Raw genomic sequence first — 17804 nt, 5'->3', positions numbered from 1 at the left:
CAAACCGTCCTTGGTGGCTCAGTCGGTAGCGTGTCCGCCTGCTGATTCCAAGATCGCGGGTTCAAACCCGGCCGAGGACGGTGGCAACTTGGTGGAAGGGTACAAGTCGCTCAGACACGCCGTCTTCCGCGAGGGACGTTAAATGCGGTGTGCCGTGTGCAGAGATTTTGGCGCACGTTAAAGAACCCTCGGGTGGGCAAAATTAAACCACAGACCCCACCACCGTGGCGTCGCTCATGATCAAAGTTGTCTCGCGACGTAAAGCCCCGAATTTTTATTATTATTATTATTATTATATTCTCCAAGAGAGGACAGCCCTCAAGCCAACTAAAGTGGATGACGTACTCTTTCCCCAACAGGTTTTTCACCAAATAAAAACGTAAAGGAGTTCTAGGCATACGAGTTGGCCTCATCAAAATGTTTGCTTTGTCCGAGGATCCGTACTTCTGCACATTTTTTGTGTGTGTCCGTGCCTCCAGTTTTTCTTTTTTCGTTTTTTTTGTCGTGGAACTTTACCAGCTTGCTGCACCCTAACCCTTTTCTTGTTAAAACTGGACTTCCGGAACGTTTGACAATGATTAGATGACAGTCCTCCCCCCCCCCCCCGATAGTTATGTGTGCATTTTGATATACCAAAAGTGCATTTTCGTGTGTGCAGATGCTAACATACTTCTCCATCTTTCGCTGCAGTATTCTAACTTGTGCTGCTCAGCTGCACTCCCATGTGCAATGCAGGTCCGCAGTTACACCCACGGGTGCGGGTAGTTCTATCAAAAATCGTAGGGGTGCGGAATGAGAGACCTTGTCTGCGGGTGCAGATCGCGATTTACAGAGCGCGCAGACCTCCAACTATTGTCACCTCATGGTGACAATACCGAAAAACAATCATAGAAGTGCAGCTTCTGAATTCATTTGAAGGGACTGACCCTTCAACTGCTGTTGTCCGAGACACAGTGCCGGCCAAAAACAAAGGTTGACAAACAATAATTAACAATCCAACTTTATTTTACAGTACAACAGCCTACACAGGAAATAAGTCCCATTCCAGATGAAATCCGTGCCCCCACTCCCCAAACTCTGTGAATCGCATACAAGCATGAAACAAATTGTACGTAATCTGCTCAAGCTTCTGCCCAGCTGAGCTTACATCCTTTTCTCATGCACACACACATAAAAAAAGAAAGAAGAAAAAAAAGAGCATTTGCTCACACAAGGACAGTATGCATTTGGGCTATTCAAAAATGTAAAAAAAAAAAAAAAGGAAAGAAAAATGGTTGCCACATTGCTTCATACGAGAACCTGATTGCTGCATAGTCTTCCTGTCAATATTCAGCCCCAACCATCTCTCGACAAAGATAAACAAAATGGAAAGAAAAAGAATTGTAAGGTAATTGCAAACATCCAAGTCTGTCGTGAATTTAGATCTGAAATGACCGTACACTTACGGCTACTGTAAAGGTAATAGCGATTTCGCTGTCTGGCTTTTTCAATGACGGCCGTATTTCAAGTGCTCATACCCCTAGACAACTTTAGGCTCGTGTTCGGTTCGTCCCTTTGTATGTTCCAGTCTCAGAACTACTACTACTCCATAATGTTGCTCAGTTTCGAAATCTTTGTGACCACGATTAAAGGAAGCAAAAAAAAAAAAAAAGCGTGAATTTCATTTCCTCGTTCTTGCTAGCTCAGTGGCACTGCAAAGTTACCACAAACAGAAGGCATCATATTGTATCGCGTGTTATTTTATGTAATTATTTTGCATCCTTCAAGTAAACCGGCTTGACACTCTGAAGGAAAAGTGAAATTACTAACACACACCCATTTTAACAGTTTAGCAACAGCTTTTTCAGAGAACTGAAAGGAATCGAATCGCCTCGATCTCCAATTTAATCTCAAATCTAGAGCATCTACTCACAAGAACGCTTGCACACAAAATAAAAACCATATACAACTGTCACTGTGTAGTGGACCACGCGGCAACAACTGGAACAGCGGAAACTGCACTTACTCACGTTTACCTAAAAATGTAGGACTTTACTAAAAGATGCAGATTGCAGAGCTTGGCATCCCGGCTTTGTTCCTTCGATCAGTCCGGAATTTGGAAAAGTGGCTTACGCTCACAATCAACTCCGGATGCTGGTAGCAAATAAATAAAAAACCCGCAAAGCCGAAGCTGGCCAAAACTGCGAACTCAGCCAGGTGAACATTAGATACCGTAATTTCACACATATAAGCCGCACCCCACATAAGCCGCAGGCCCCGGTTTTAGGAACGTTTCGAAAATTTTCGGGCAGATAAGCCGCGGGCAATATGACACGACTAGGGTTGCCACCTTTCGTAGTGAAAAATACCGGCTGAGGGAGAGGAGGTGGAATAGAGGGAAAGGGAAGTGGGTGAGGGGTGGAAGAGCACACACAGAAAACAGAGAGATAGAGAGAGAGAGAGCTCAAGATAATACGAGGAAACATATGTTCTTGTGTGTAACAATAATAATAATCAGTAATAATGAATAACTAAGGAAAGAACTGGTGACTGCGGAGTTGGGGCTATGCTCCAGATTTATTCAAGCTGTAGTGGAATGCTGAAGGGAAAAACCCGCAAAAGCCAATATGAAAGGTCTTGAGTCACAAATACCGGCAAAAGGCTGCCGGTATCACCTTCCTACCGGCAACCGGCAGAGGAAGCAAATAACCGGCCGTGCCGGTAAAATACCGGCTTGGTGGGAACCCTAGACGCGACTGATTTGTGCGACGAAAGAGACCGTAGAGAAGGCCATAAACCCTGTGGTCCCTAGTCCGGGGTCGCCATGGTGTACAACAAAGGAGGTCAGTTCTAGTGTCCCACCAAGACCGGATTGTGCCCTTGTTGCGTGTTTTTCATGGATCGACGGGTCAGTGGTCTTCCAGAAGACGTGAATCACCGTCACCACTTTCATTAAAGCTCAGTAGCTAAAGGTTAAAGGTCGTTAAAGCTAAAGGTCAGTCTATTCGGACTTTGGACGCGCCCCTGCTATGCATTGTTCGTGCATTGGCAGGGCTGTTCCAGAGACACTGTCGGCCCTTTCGTTAAAACCGGCGTATGGGGAAAATACCGGAGCAAAATAGTCATCCGATAAGCAGCACCGGTGGATAAGCTGCAGAGCGCCCGTGAGAAAAAAAAAAAAAAAAACATAACCACATAAGCCGCAGTTAATACGTGTGAAATTACTGTACTTCGCACCCAGCACTCCTCCCACCATCTTGCTGTTCTACTTTCCAATTTATTTATTTTCTTCCCGGAAATGTACCGTTTCACACGATATCGCCAGATTTTACCGTTTTACAACTTCTATCATAAAACCCAATTTTTACATACCCCCCCCCCCCATTTCAAAATGAACTAAATATGGACCAGAAGAGAACCCCTAAAACTTTTAGCTCTGCAGATACTTCAACAATGCTGTATTGCACTTGATGCATACACAATTTAGGGTGGAAAATAGCTCCACGCACATGCTTGATTCATCTACATGTGCATGAATGATGCCATATGCAATAACATCGTCCAGCGAGCTCAGATGAGGAATGGAGCACAATCGTTTCAGACGCTTTTCAAGATCTGTTCAAGGTCACTTTAAGAACAACTACCAGTATGTCACAATAGGAACAATCCGGGGTAGTTTGCATAGGTTCATGATGGCGAATAGCAGCAAGAAGACAAGGACATAGGTAGAAGTAGACAGGACAACTGCAGACTCTCAACTGAGGTTTAATCGAAAAAAAGCAGCATCTTAAACGCAAACGTCAAGGTCACTGACTAACAGCCCCCTACATTGAAAACACTGAAGGCAGGATTGCAGGAAGGCAGGATTGCACTCAATACCATAGATTTTCTACACATGGACAAGGTGTTGAGTGCAATCTCCCAGCCGACAGCATTATACCCTTTGTCCTCTCCGTACATTGTTAGGTCTGCCTTCAGTGTTTTCAATGTAGGGGGCTGATAGTCAGTGACCTTGACGTTTGCATTTAAGATGCTGCATTCTTCGATTAAACCTGAGTTGAGAGTCTGCAGTTGTCCTGTCTACTTGTACCTATGTCCTTGTCTTCTTACTGCTATTCGCCATCATGTACCAGTATGTCTTCACCGGATTCATCGACAAGCAGAAACGCCACGCGGTTCGTACCACAATGCAGCCTCGCACACATACCAAAACACACTGAAACACGCATTCTCCTCAAAACACACGTAGAATGTATAGAAAATATCTGGGCCCGGCATAGAACTAACACCGTCGTAGCATACACCAGTTACGAAGCATGAGCAACTTTTTTTTTTTTTTTTTGCAAACCACGTAGAATAGAGCGTTGGGAATGTTGGGGATGACCCCTGAACTGCGCCCCGTTTAGCCCCCCCCCCTGCCCCCTACTCGGAAACACGTTATTCGCGTTTTAAATGTACCCCATGTCGTTCTGTGGCAGGATGGCCAGCCAGTACGTGCCAAAACTTTATTTTAAAGCCAGGAGCTAGCTGAGCTTCCCCATTTCGTGCTTGCGGAAAACCTCGGACGCCGTGAACACCAGGGAGTCGACGATGCCTGCAACAGTGAAGGTGCCTCCAACGATGGCACATACCTGCATGGAGAAACATGCATTGATAGTCAAGTTATCAGGGTACTAGATTACTGGTAATCTAGTACCCTGCCAATATATATTGAGCCAATATTGACGTTATCACTGCAGTGACGTTATCACTGCAGCGTTATCACCCACTACCACTCATCTACCAGTGAGTAAACAACGAAGTTGCACACTGGCTTGACACAACAAACAACAATTTAATGCAGACATTTCGTCTCCCATGCGGGGGACATCATCAGTGAAAGCAGGGAGACGAAAAGTCTGCATTAAATTGTTATTTGTTGCGTCAAGCCGGTGTGCAACTTCGTTGTTTTCCTCATCAGGACTTCTCCTGGCTTCTGGAATATTTTTTGCATCATCTACCGGTGAAATACATCCACATGCTGCGACCCTGCTAGTTGCACTTGACAACCGAAAGCACGCTTTGTTCACCCAGTTCGTCATGTAGTGCTGTATGGTTTGTCGTAGCGTGTTTGTCCAGCATTTCTTTCCGCGTTTTGTAGTTCGAGCGACAGTATCGTCCATCGCGTCAGTGGGCCATCACCCGAAAGTGTGCGCAAATCAAACAAAAGCACTGCACTAACTTCGGTAGCACTGACGGCGCTGCGAAAAGCAATCGCCGCGGTCGCTGAGACGCGCGTGCCAGATATCTGCGTGCTAAAACGCGGGCGCGCAAATTACGCAATTTTTTTATTTTATTTTCATTTTTCACGCTAAACTAGGTGTGCGCAAAGAATGCGAGTAAATATCGTATTCTTTTTTTAAATTACTATTGTGATGCATTACCTTGGGGAGCCCTGTACTTTTCTTATCATTATCAGCACCTTCATTTTAATGTTTTGCAACTCAAATAGGGGTCTAGAACAAAAACTATAAGGACACAAACTATGGACATTCGAAACCTACGAAGGTCTATGTTAGGCACTGTAAAAAAAAATAAAAAACAACGGGAACGCAAGACATGCCAGTATCCATGACGAAAACCCGAGACTGGGAAAAGACGAAAAACAGACGACACAACAAAAAGTCTCAATATTCCTCATTTTGAGACTTTTTGTTGTGTCGTCTGTTTTTCGTCTTTTCCCAGTCTCGGGTTTTCGTCATGGATCTTAGCCACCAGCTCGCTTGCTTTTGAACCATTTTATCTGTATCATGCCAGTATGACCTCTCAAAAGACTACGCCTCAACTGCCTGGGATCTATTTAAGAAACCAGATATAGAAAAATGTGGTAGCAACACACATATCCATATGTAGTGAACTGTAGCAAGCGAGATACAGTCGCCCACAACAGGAACGTAATATCCTACCCAGAGAGACAAGCGAAACAGCGAAAACCTCACCGATGTGAGAAAACTGTAGAACGGGATCCCACGGGGTGAATACTTGACTGTAATGGGATTCAGATCGTAGCGGAACCAGATGGCTGGCGTGATGCGGCCAGTATGGGAAATGGACACGTAGCTCTGTAAAGGATGCGGATACTGAAAATAATCGTATGTCTGCCAAATATAGAGAAAGAATGCAAAGTAGCCTGCTCACTTTGTATGCATAGGTGTACTGATAGGACTCGAGGCGCTTGGAGGGCGTCTCGTATATAGTAGGCACTATCTTCATTACGTAGTCGTGAGATTCGAGTCCTGAGAAAAAAAAAAAAAAAAAAAGTCACATAAGCCGCGAATAGGGTTGCCACCAGGCCGGTATTATAACCGGTAGGAAGGTGATACCGGCAGCCTTTTGCCGGTATTTGTGGCTCAAGACCTTTCATGGGGGCTTTTGCGAGCTTTTCAACATTCCACTACAGCTTGAATAAACCTGGAGCACAGACCCAACCAGTCACCAGTTGTTTCCTTAGTTACTCATTATTATTATTATTATTATTATTATTACACACAGGACCACGTTTCCTCGTATTGTCTTGAGCTCTCTCTGTCTCTCTCGTTTTCTGTGTGTGCTCTTCCACCCCTCTCCCACTTCCCTTTCCTCCCTTCCCTCTATTCCACCTCCTCTCCCTCAGCCGGTATTTTTCACTACGAAGGATGGCAACCCTAGCCGTGAAACGTCGCTTAACTAGAGTGCATTCGATCTAGCTTTGTTATGTTACTTGCCGTTTACTGCAGACTTGTCCATTCCCTTCAACGAGTTGAAGCCACCCTGAACACCCTCGGTCTGAAAGGGACACCCACAGTAAAAAATAATGCGCGTAAAATATTACTCCCCTTACCATCCTTTCCCCAAAGGTGAGGCCATGTATAATGTGAGTCATGTCGATCTTGTCCGGCTGCTTTTTTGCTGCGTGCGTCGACACGTGGAAGTTACCAGGGACCTGTTGCACGGCGATTGCCACAAAAACACATCAGCATAAACATTGAGAGGTACGACAGACACCGTAGAGAAATCTTAGCACTCCTTGCACACGCACTGTAACCGGCGTGCTTGCAAGCGGAAGTGGACACTCATTTTTCATTTTTGCTGACCTTGGCACATCACGGACAATGGGTCGAGGGAGGTAAAATCGAAACAGCAACAAAGTTCTCACTCTCCAAAGCGGTACCCCCTAGGATATTGCGAAGCTGTGTATCGCACAGTCTGTTCTAAGACCGTATTTCCGCGTACTAGAACTACGCTGTCAATGTAACCCGCACAGTGCAAAAAACACAAACTGGCAGCAAGGAATACAGCTCCAGATGCATTAAAGTAGCACAGAAGTAATTTTTAACACCCAGTTTTCTTCCTATAAAACTGTTAAGTAGGCCAGTAAGATGCACCATGCGGAGTAATTTACACCACGGAGTCATAATTATCGCAGAAATTCAATTTAAAATACGCCGCAAAAAGCGACCGTGCGCAACGGTGGTGAAGAGCAGTACCAGCCTGTGATCTGCCTGGAACCTCGCGCTGACGCTATAAGGAGAACGCTCGCTGATTGGCCTAAAGAAATGTTGTCTGCTACTCCGCTGTCGTCTGCTACTCGGCTGTTCGGGGTTCTGATAAAACCTTTCTCCTTGCCTCGGTAATGCTTCGGCCGCTCCTTCTATCCCCAATTCTCCGGGAGAACTGGCAAAACTGGTTTACGGCGGCAAAGGGACAAGGCACTGACCCCCACTGACCAGCGAACCAGAACGAGTTCTCCTTATACCGTCATCGGTGACGTGGCATCATACCTCCTCATCCTCGTCATAGCTGGAGTGGCGAGTTAAGGGTGAAGGCGCGGAGCTATGTTTATGTGAGTTTTTTTCTGGGAAACAAATTGCACACATCAAAACCTTTCGCGCTATTCGGTATAATGACACACACACTTTCATCAGATGTCTTAATCTGAAATTTTTTTGGATGGCCCTCTGTACTCCTTTAATTAATTTTTTTTAAATTAATTTTTCAGAAGAGTTAAAAACAAAAAGGAAGCACTGTGAGCAGAACCGGTACCTACGGGATGGTCAAATAGGACCAACCATTCCCTTCGGTACCACCAGCAAGAGAGTACATAATACTCATGACGATCGTGGATATCTGCAACGTTTTCTTCCCAATAAAAACGATCTTAGTTTCAGCGCAACAATTGTTTCAGAAATTAGTTCTAAGTTGTGGAACCTCATTGTGCCAGTTACAGTAATGCAGTGTTCGCGTCTGTCGGCCAGTATTCCATTCACGAGCAACATCCTTCTTCGAAACCCATCAGGCCTCAATCTCTAGCCCCCACGCAGAGGTCTCTTGGTGTTGGGATTTGACGCTCCACGATTCGCTGCAGGCAAGATTATAATCAGTGACGGCCAGTAGTTGACTACGTGTAGTTAAACTTCTACTTAAACTACCTCATTGTATTTAAAAAGTAGTCATCAACTACTTGCAGAAATGTGGTGGCAACTACTAGTTAAACTACTATTTCGAGTAGTTAACTACAGTAGTTAGGTTACTGCAGGCGCCAACTACTTCCGATTTTGCCGCAAGCTTTATGGCACGATTGTGCTTCAGGGTTTTACCTTGAGCTACTTGTTTGATCAGAACGGAGGTGCCGAGCAATTGTGCCGTGCATGTGTACTAAATCTTCACTTTTGTCACTGCCTGTGATTCATATTTAGGTGTCCAAGAACAATATAGAATGGGACTGGTGTTGATGGACAACGGTAAGTAGTTAGTGATGTAGTTGAAATACATTGCAGTAGTTTCAACTACCTCCCATGAAAAGTAGTTGAACTACTAGTTAAGATTTTTTTTTTTTTTTTTTTGCGTGTTAGCACGGCGAAGCAACTGTGGCTATGAGTGGCGTACATATGTGCACAGACAGAGAGAGGACAGCAGGAAGGAGTGGGGGACAGGGGGATTAGTATGCGTCCTGGGCCGACTTCAGGGGGAACTGTGCCGACATTCGTCTGGAAAGTCTTCGGAAAACCCAGGGAAAACCTCAGACAGCACAGCCGGCGGTAGGATTCGAACCCACCACCTCCCAGTCTACAGCACGACCTTGGTTACCACCAACGAGCGGACGCCTTAGCCCACTCGGCCATGCCGCTGGTAGACTAGTTAAACTACTCCATCGCGAAGTAGTTAGTAGTTGTAGTTAAACTACTGTAGTAGTAGTAGTCAGTGGCCATCACTGATTGAAAAAATACATTACGGTAATGAAAAAAAAACTTTCTTTCCTGGGAATTTTATGACCAAAGAGGGTATCACACTGACTATTCCCCAGCATGAGCAGGCGTTCAAAGAGCGGGCGACCTAAAACGTGCGGTGTGCCGACCCGCCTGGCCGGATTATCACCGTGCTGATAGCGCGTACGGGATGAACTAACACATAAAAATCCGAGAAGTATTACTAGAGCATTAATACTTGTAATGCACGTTTTTGCGTATTATAATACGTAATACAGGTACTTTTCTGAAACCTGTATTATAATATGTAATACAAATACAAAATGTATTACAGTAATACTATTATAATAGTAATACATGCTCAGCCCCGAAGCCCTTTACCTTCACAATTTTTTAAAGTGGCACAGAAGTCATTTTTAACATCCAGTTTTCTTCCCATAAAAGTGTTAAGTAAGCCAGTAAGATGCAGCATGCGAAGCAATTTACACCACAGAGTCATAATTATCGTGAAAATTGAATTTAAAATACGCCGCAAAAAGCGACCGTGCGCAACGGTGGTGAAGAGCAGTACCAGCCTGTGATCTGCCTGGAACCTCGCGCTGACGCTATAAGGAGAACGCTCACTGATTGGCCTAGAGGAATGTCTGCTACTCCGCTGTCGTCCGCTACTCGGCTGTTCGGGGTTCTGATAAAACCTTTCTCCTTGCTCGGTAATGCTTCGGCCGCTCCTTCCATCCCCAATTCTCCGGGAGAACTGGCAAAACTGGTTTACGGCGGCAAAGGGACAAGGCGCTGACCCCCACTGACCAGCGAACCAGAACGAGTTCTCCTTATACCGTCATCGGTGACGTGGCATCATACCTCCTCATCCTCGTCATAGCTGGAGTGGCGAGTTAAGGGTGAACGCGCGGAGCCATGTTTATGCGAGTTTTTTTCTGGGAAACAAATTGCACACATCAAAACCTTTCGCGCTATTCGGTATAATGACACACACACTTTCATCAGATGTCTTAATCTGAAATTTTTTTCGACGGCCCTCTGTACTCCTTTAAAGAAATGTCGGTGATGGTCGAGCGGCATGTTTGGATCATTTCGCGTGGAATGGCCCCTGTGCAAAAAGAACTTTGACAAACTAAAACCGTACAAAGAACGATCAGGACATAAAGAAAAATTTTCGAAAGACTGGCGTTGGAGGTTGATTGCATGAATGCGACATACATTGTGCTTTCCTGGGGCCCGTTAAGTACCTTATACCACGCCTTGATTGTGGACCTATAGGCATTCTTTACGTGCCAACACGGGTCCGGAAAAAAATTATTTTCTCGCGCAAGTCAAATAGTCCTTTTGTAGTTTTTTAGGAGCACATAGTGGAAGCATTCTACAATTGAATCACACAATGCTGCTATTTTTGTCTGGACCGCCACATTCTGAAAACCCAGTTCCAAAATTGCCAAATTTGCGAAACTTTCGTTTCCAAGCGTCGCTAGCGCAGGGTGTACTGCTCAGAGAAAAACGGAATGTTTTTTATGTACACCTGGAACATCATACAGCGTGATACTGCGTTTATTTTACCGGTGAATTCTAAGATGAAGGCGGTAAAAAATTACATACACAGTGTAAATCGTTTCCTTTGTGCGCCCTATTAGAGGGTGAGGGGGGAAACCTACTTTGCATAAGGTGTACAGGATAGAGTGTCGCATCTTCCAATGACATAAAAATCACATTTTGGAAAGTTATGAAGTTAAGTGGGTCGTAACCAGTTGCAGGCTAAACGTCTCATACACGAACAATATGAGCTATTCGTTGCCGGGCAAAGACAGGTTGACGTTGAATCCCCGAGTCACCAAGTTTGGAAGTTGCAGTACCGGAGCTTGTCCAAAAATTCAGCATGCATGCTAGAAGGTTTATCCTTACGAAGAAATATATTCTTCTCAGCAATATATTATGTTTCATGCGCATGAATTTTGCCATCCAGTCATTCACCCGGGTGAGCCTCATAAGTTTCTACCAACAACGCTGCCGTGACCATCTGTTGATAGATCTATGGTAATATGCAGTGATGGCCAGTAGTTAACTACATGTAGTTAAACTACTAGTTAAACTACCTGATTGTAGTTAAAAAGTAGTTATCAACTACTTGCAGAAATGTAGTGGCAACTAGTAGTTAAACTACTATTTTAAGTAGTTAACTACAGTAGTTAGGTTACTGAAGGCGCCAACTACTTCCGATTTTGCCGCAAGCTTTACGGCACGATTGCGCTTCCGACTTTTACCTTGAGCTACTTGTTTGATGAGAACGGAGGTGCAGAGCAATTGTGTCGTGCATGTGTACTAAATCTTCACTTTTAATGCTTGTCTAGTGAAGACTCATTTGTTGCGAAATAATTCTGCAACATAGTTTATTGCGTAGGCACAGAAAGAATCCCGCCGCAAGCCTTGTATTTGACGATCGTAGCAATGGCTTGAGCCAAAGTTTATCATTGCTTGTGATTCATATTTAGGTGTCCAAGTACACTACAGGGGACTGATGTGGATGGACAACGTTAAGTAGTCAGAGAGTAGAGAGCTAAAATACATTGCAGTAGTTAAAGAAGTAGTTTTGACTACTCCCCTGAAAAGTAGTTGAACTACTAGTTAAACTACTCCATCGCGAAGTAGTTAGTAGTTATAGTTAAACTACTGTAGACGTAGTTAGTGGCCATCACTGGTAATATGTAACCACCGATTGGTTCCAGCGACTGCTGTACACCCAGGGTATGATGAGGTCAAAGGGCAGCTGCAGACTTCCACCTCACCTTATGCACAAAGAATTTGCCCTCGAACCGGCACCCTTCGCCTACTGGAGTCTTCTCCGTGTTCTCAACAAAGCCCACTTCATGTCTTCCCATGTCATCTTGAATATCCAGCCCCACCACTGCAATAAAATGCACGAAAAAACTGTCACGAGTGAAAAACGCTCAACACTTAGTGCTTGTTACTCACCACTACAGTCAAGCCGCAACAAGGTGATGTTGAGCTCAACAGGAACTCGTTCTGCACCCGTAGGGTTGTCGACAAACAGCTCGCTCACCCTGCACAAATTCAGTAATGGGTAAGTTAATTTTTAAAAGTAGCTAAGTTACAGGGCCAGCTAGCTCATTAAAATAGCGTGGAATTACAGTTACACCTCGCTTGGAAATCAGGGATCGGAACCGGTATTTTTTTTTTTTTGTACAGTTCGGGTTCAGGCATACTGTTTCGGTTCGGGTTAAGCTCCGCTGAACCGAATTATACGCTTGGCTTACAAGCTGGCTGATCTGGCCAGCAGATGAGCACCTACTCCAATCATCTCCATCGCCCCGAAGCACTTGGCCCTCTGGTGTGGAATGACCGCTGTGCTCTCTGCATTCATGCAGTTTGGACTTTGGCTGATTTTCACAGCAAATTCAGCAATGAATATTTCAATGCATGTGCACGTTTCATTAAATTATTTTAAAATGGAATGGCTTTCAACGACGATTGTCTCCCATACTGCTATCTCAATTTTGCCTCAGATCCCCCAATTAATGAGTGAATTAATAAATTTTAGGTAATCAGTCATCTTGCAGTTGCATACTCTCTTCGAGAGGACGTCCTCCTGGCTATATAACTAGGGCTCCGCGTTTTCAACCTCCGCCGAAAAATGCCAAAGGACATGCACCACATATTTTTAGGGAAATTCAGCATATTCCAAAAGACTCCCAATCACATTTTTGCATATGGCGCTACATCCCAAAACCCAATTTCATTTTTTTTTTTTTCGGGGCATCACATTTTTGTTTTTCCTTCACCTCATTGCGGGTGGAACGCTGAGAATGACGCCCAGCGGAGCCATTAGCCTCTACCTCAGGGAAAAATCATCACCTGCAACAATTTTATCAGTGAGTTAAGGGGATTCAAGTACACGTGGTACCCTCCAGCAAAGGAAGTTGGCTATATTTCGTGTCGTTCTTAGGGAAATTAGCACCCCCCTGTTTAACTCTCCAAAGTGTTTATAGAATGCCAAAAATATCCGAATTTGGCAAAACACATAAATAACGAAAAACACCCACCGAATCTCTCCAGGAATAAAAGCCGAAAATGCGGAACCCTACGTATAACTCAACTGCAAAAACGACATCTATCCTGCTCTGATAGCTTTTTTTATTTAAAAACAAAATCTGTAAGGGATAAAAAGATGCCCAGCACAATTCAGGTAAGGAGACTTTCGAGGACTTCTCAGGCGCTGTAATACGTGCATGCCCTTTCGACTTACAGCTCAGGCCTGAGGTAAGAGATTAGCTCCGAGAGGAACAATATGAAGATGAAGGCGCAGCTGATGATAGAGATGGCTGCGCCTGTTAAGGTGGGCTGTGTCAAATCTTTCGGGATCTTTCGGTAGATATCAAACCTGTAAAATCAACACGATCATTAGTGAACAGGACGAAAAACTCAAACAGCTACGCAAACATGTCATTTGATCGACCGATTTCAAACTGCATGGCACTAACTGCGCTCGAAAGCGTGTTTCGTGCTGTAGAATAGCAAGAGTTCGGCAAGCATGTTCCTGCTGCCTTCACAGGGTGTTGTCCCCATTGCAGGTGATGACCAGGTAGGAACGACAGATTGCTAGCAACCAGACTTGTGCGTAACGCGTTACTAGTAATTGCGTTACTTGTAATCAATCACCTTTTTAAGTAATTTTTCGAGTAATCAATTACTTTTCTGAGTAATTGATTACTTTTCCGGCAGAGATTAGCTTATCTTTCGGATGTTCTGCCCCAAGTCAAGCCCCTGGTGCCATCAGCCTTTGTAGGGCTGTCCTACTATAGGAAGCGAAGGTCATTGTAATAACGCTCTGGAATGTCAGGGTCTCTCTCCCTAATCTCTTCCTACACCAGTGTGATGGTACCTGAAGCTGTGGAGGTTTAGTGAGTCATGGGGAAGTTCCTTGCAATGCTCTTCCACAATCGGGTCAACGTCTTCCCGGGCGTACAGATCTCCTTGTCCTACGTGTTTTTGTTTGTCTTGTTATTTCAGCTGTTCCGCTGTTGAACCTCTTTTTCTTTTTTTTTCTGAGGCACACAAAGACGGTTATAATTTGCGTGAATGCAGAGTAACGACCGAAGTAACGCGTTACTTTTCTACTCGTTACTCAATTACATTTGAAGTCGAGTAATTGGTAATGGTAATCAATTACTTTTCCCACAGAAGTAACGGTAATCAATTACTTTTTTCGAGTAACGGGCACAAGTCTGCTGGCAACCGCAGTCGGCATCTAACCTACCACGAAGGCTCTATGTTGCGAGACGGTCTAGGGGGCTAATTTTGGACACTTGAGAAATATGCAAAGGTTGACACTGAAACGAGAGGTACTTCTGTCTTACAGCGTTCATTATAAATCCAAAAAAATCCAACATTATACGCACATACAAGAACTACAATCCGTTACCTCATTCCATTAAGAGGGTGATTTTTATAACCAGTCCCTGCTTCGACCCTTGAATTGACTGAGAATTGATATTCGCACGTCATATTTGGCTGTGACAACGAAGAACAATGAATCCCTGGTATAGCCCCCATGCACATACGGCACGTCTAGCACATGCTCACACGCGCAGGTGCGGGTCATCAAATACAGATAAAACGTTTCTGTGGTCAGCCCAACCGTAATGTCACGGAAGAACAGAAGGAAACGTCCATTTCAAATTAAAAGTACAAGGACTCCGTTAGAACACTGGGTAATTTTGCGAGAGCAGTAAGAAGACCATTTCCTACAAAGTGCAAGAGATTAATGTATTGTTCGAAATGCCTTCGTAGCCACTTTCTCTGTATTCGTACCACACATTTTTTTTTTTTTTTCTCGGCACATGGCACACTCTGCTTGATGTACCTCGCAAAAGGCAAGGTACCTAACATTAATAATGTTTATTATCAAGAAAAAAAAAAAAAAGCGAAGACAGAACTATACCAGCAAATTCACAAAGTCCTTGAGAGGGCCCCAAATATGAGAATATGTTTACCACTGCACTGAGCCAGCAAGGACAACACTATGAATGCTAGAACATGTCAATTTCGAGCCTCGAATCTCTGCGGGGCCACCATACCATCACAATTTCTTATCATATATTTCACGGTAAACCAAATATACCAGTGTGGTACATTGACATTTTAGTGGTTATGATCCAGAACGTGTTGCTGCATTATCCTTGACCTCAATAAACAAAGCCTGCAGCTTTCTTTGAAGCTACCAAGTACTACACAACACAAGTGTGTTCTTCGAGGGCTTTTATCCCAAGAACCCCGTGGAGACGGAGCTACATAAAACACCAATATACGACATTAACCCCCAAGCTTGAGGACCAAAAGTTTTGGTACCAAAATCCTGTAAATGTGCATTGAACATTCTCGACGAATGAATCAGTTTTCTGTCGTCTTGTGGCTCGCTGCACATATAAGCGCACACTTTAGTTGCGGAATTTTTGTGTGCTTAAGACAGAGTAGTGTGACTTAGTGTGAACTCCCTCTGCCTGTACAAACGTATCACAACTTACTGCGTAACTTTGCTGCAAGAAAAATACCACGTTTGTAGCAAATGCAAAAGGAAAACCATTTAGTCTTGTGACTTCAGAGAGACTGTGAAAAAAAGCGCAGTAATCTGGTTCTCGGATCATGGTCAGAAGAAATTTTGAAACCCTGCGATTGGAAACTGGAACCTTTTCGTTATGTCTATTTCTCCTACAACACCGTCAACCACATCTCTCGTCACAGTCTCTCCAACAAGCAAAAACATTTACAAGGTTTCATACAGCACAGCTTGAATGGTTTGCTATTACTCCTTTGTTTTCGGCATGATTGATCCCAAGGGCACTGCACTTTTCTCTCTGTCTTGCTAGAAACAAGCGTTTGTGTACTATAAATCACCCTGCGTTCCCCTGGAAAGCTCACTAACAGGTAAGACTTCGTCCATTCACTACAGCTTTGTGTGGCTATCAGATCTACGCGTGCTAAGGAAATGAACAAAATGCCGGCACCACTTCCCGTGTTAAAACCGCTACTCAAGTAGAGCGTGTACTGCTTCGTAAATGTGTGAAGCTGCCTCTACTTCGGGGATGCACAAATTTATTCTTTATACCTGTCTGCTTTTGTTGTTTTGTTAGGAACACTTAGCCGATGCGCTCAGAAAACACCGCACAACCCGGCTGATTTCTGACATACCAACCAAAAAAACAACATTGCAAACGTAAACAACCAGTAGAGGATGTGCAACACTGTCCTACCATAGAATCTGAGCCTTCAGAACAACAACATTGCAACGCGACATTAGTATCTACACAACATTTTTGCATGCACATGTTAAAAACATAACGAGCACCACTACACGCTTCTATTTGTTCAACGATGTACGCGAGGAACATGACAAAATGGTGTTAATATACGTACCTCCTAACATCGAATACCATGTTTATAAAGATGAAGATTAAATTATGTACAAAGGTGTGTATAAATAACAACTCAACATATGTCCACGTGAAAAAATATGCGGTAAGGTTAAGAAGCAGATGTCGGCACGTCAGACGCGAGATGCCGGCATTAACAGACGCCCGCCCACGTGTGTGGGCCTGATTGGTTGAACACGTATGCAGAAATGAGCGAAGAGCAGCATCAGATTTCGGAACTGTAGCGCCTAGAGTAGATCCAGTATTCAATAGGTTGAAAAAAGGAATGTAACGCACTGGGAAAAATTGAAGCATGTTCGCTGTGCCAGCGCGGAATGTCAGCGATCCCACTAGAAACTACCAGAAACAAAATATGTACACCACATCAGGGAGGACCTATGGAGGGATGTATCAACGGGGTCCGTTCAACGCGAAACAAAGACCAAATCGTATCATACACTTTATTCTTCGAACAGTTTGAACAAACATAACGTTATTTTCGTGCTATGTAGTTTGGCTGTTGTAAAAAAAAAGAGCTTTATTTCGCCACACATGTCGCGGGTCATGGACGCCTCTGCCATCATAGCGAACGAGTGATGCGGCACGATCAGACGCGCAGTTGCGCGCTTCTTGGAGCTGTTTTTTTTTTTTTTTTTAGTGTGTCAACATTTTCGTCGCTGTGGGTACTAGTACTACCAGTTGATGTAGTTTCCCAATAACAGATTCAACCAGCCCCCCCCCCCCCCCCCCCGCAAAAAAAAGAAAAAAATTTCTGAGTACTATATTGTTACAATGTAACTGCATCCCCAACTTTTTTCACCCCCCCCCCTCCCCCCGCCCGAGCTTGCGGTTCTGGATAAACTTCTGGATTCAACGAAGATCATATCGTGTTTTACTGCCGAGGCCAGAACAACATATGAAGAAGATGCCAGGAAAGTTGGTTGGATGGATGGAATGGATAGTGGTGTGGTGCCCCTTGGTCGGCCTCTTTGTAACGCGGGTCCAGTCACAAGGAACTGGTACTCTCAAACCACACCAATGTTTCTTATCCAAGTTCAAGGCTGGTGGCTTTTTGACATTGCATCAGCATGAAGTCAACCACGACGGCGACAAAAAATCCACTTCTGAAGATATGCAAAAATTACACTAAAATGATCGAAATGCT

At 44.3% G+C, this 17804-nt stretch overlaps 1 protein-coding gene across 3 annotated transcripts; it reads right to left on the bottom strand.

Annotated features, from left to right (window-relative positions):
* Positions 1–4470: 4470 nt before the first annotated feature.
* On the bottom strand, positions 4471–16863 carry LOC135377397 (endoplasmic reticulum-Golgi intermediate compartment protein 1-like). 3 transcript variants are annotated; one of them, XM_064609768.1, is made up of 10 exons: positions 16644–16863; positions 15755–15766; positions 13477–13611; positions 12186–12274; positions 11999–12117; positions 6839–6940; positions 6723–6783; positions 6157–6254; positions 5958–6080; positions 4471–4610 (listed from the first exon to the last, which is right to left on the bottom strand). In XM_064609768.1, the coding sequence occupies exons 1-10, from the start codon at positions 16661–16663 to the stop codon at positions 4503–4505; spliced, it is 867 nt and encodes a 288-aa protein (XP_064465838.1). In that variant the 5' UTR covers positions 16664–16863; the 3' UTR covers positions 4471–4502. The 3 variants fall into 3 exon arrangements, with proteins under 3 accessions (XP_064465838.1, XP_064465839.1, XP_064465840.1); XM_064609769.1 differs by lacking the exon at positions 15755–15766 and having other exon boundaries at positions 16644–16861; XM_064609770.1 differs by lacking the exons at positions 15755–15766; positions 16644–16863 and adding an exon at positions 16481–16579.
* Positions 16864–17804: the final 941 nt, after the last annotated feature.

This window comes from Ornithodoros turicata, chromosome 1 (genome assembly GCF_037126465.1).
Source record: "Ornithodoros turicata isolate Travis chromosome 1, ASM3712646v1, whole genome shotgun sequence".
NCBI classification, from domain to species: domain Eukaryota; kingdom Metazoa; phylum Arthropoda; class Arachnida; order Ixodida; family Argasidae; genus Ornithodoros; species Ornithodoros turicata.
Note: the sequence above shows the minus strand (reverse complement) of the source record. Positions and strands in the feature narration are given on the sequence as shown.

What these genes read in the sequence shown, in the direction of transcription:
- LOC135377397 (XM_064609770.1), bottom strand. Translation starts at nt 16,524, where the DNA reads ATGTCGCGTTGCAATGTTGTTGTTCTGAAGGCTCAGATTCTATG. An exon ending in GGACAAGTCTGCAGTAAACG is followed by an intron (nt 6,255 to 6,722) that starts GCAAGTAACATA and finishes TTTTTTTCTCAG; the next exon opens with GACTCGAATCTCACGACTAC. An exon ending in TCTACAGTTTTCTCACATCG is followed by an intron (nt 4,611 to 5,957) that starts GTGAGGTTTTCG and finishes TTCTCCATGCAG; the next exon opens with GTATGTGCCATCGTTGGAGG.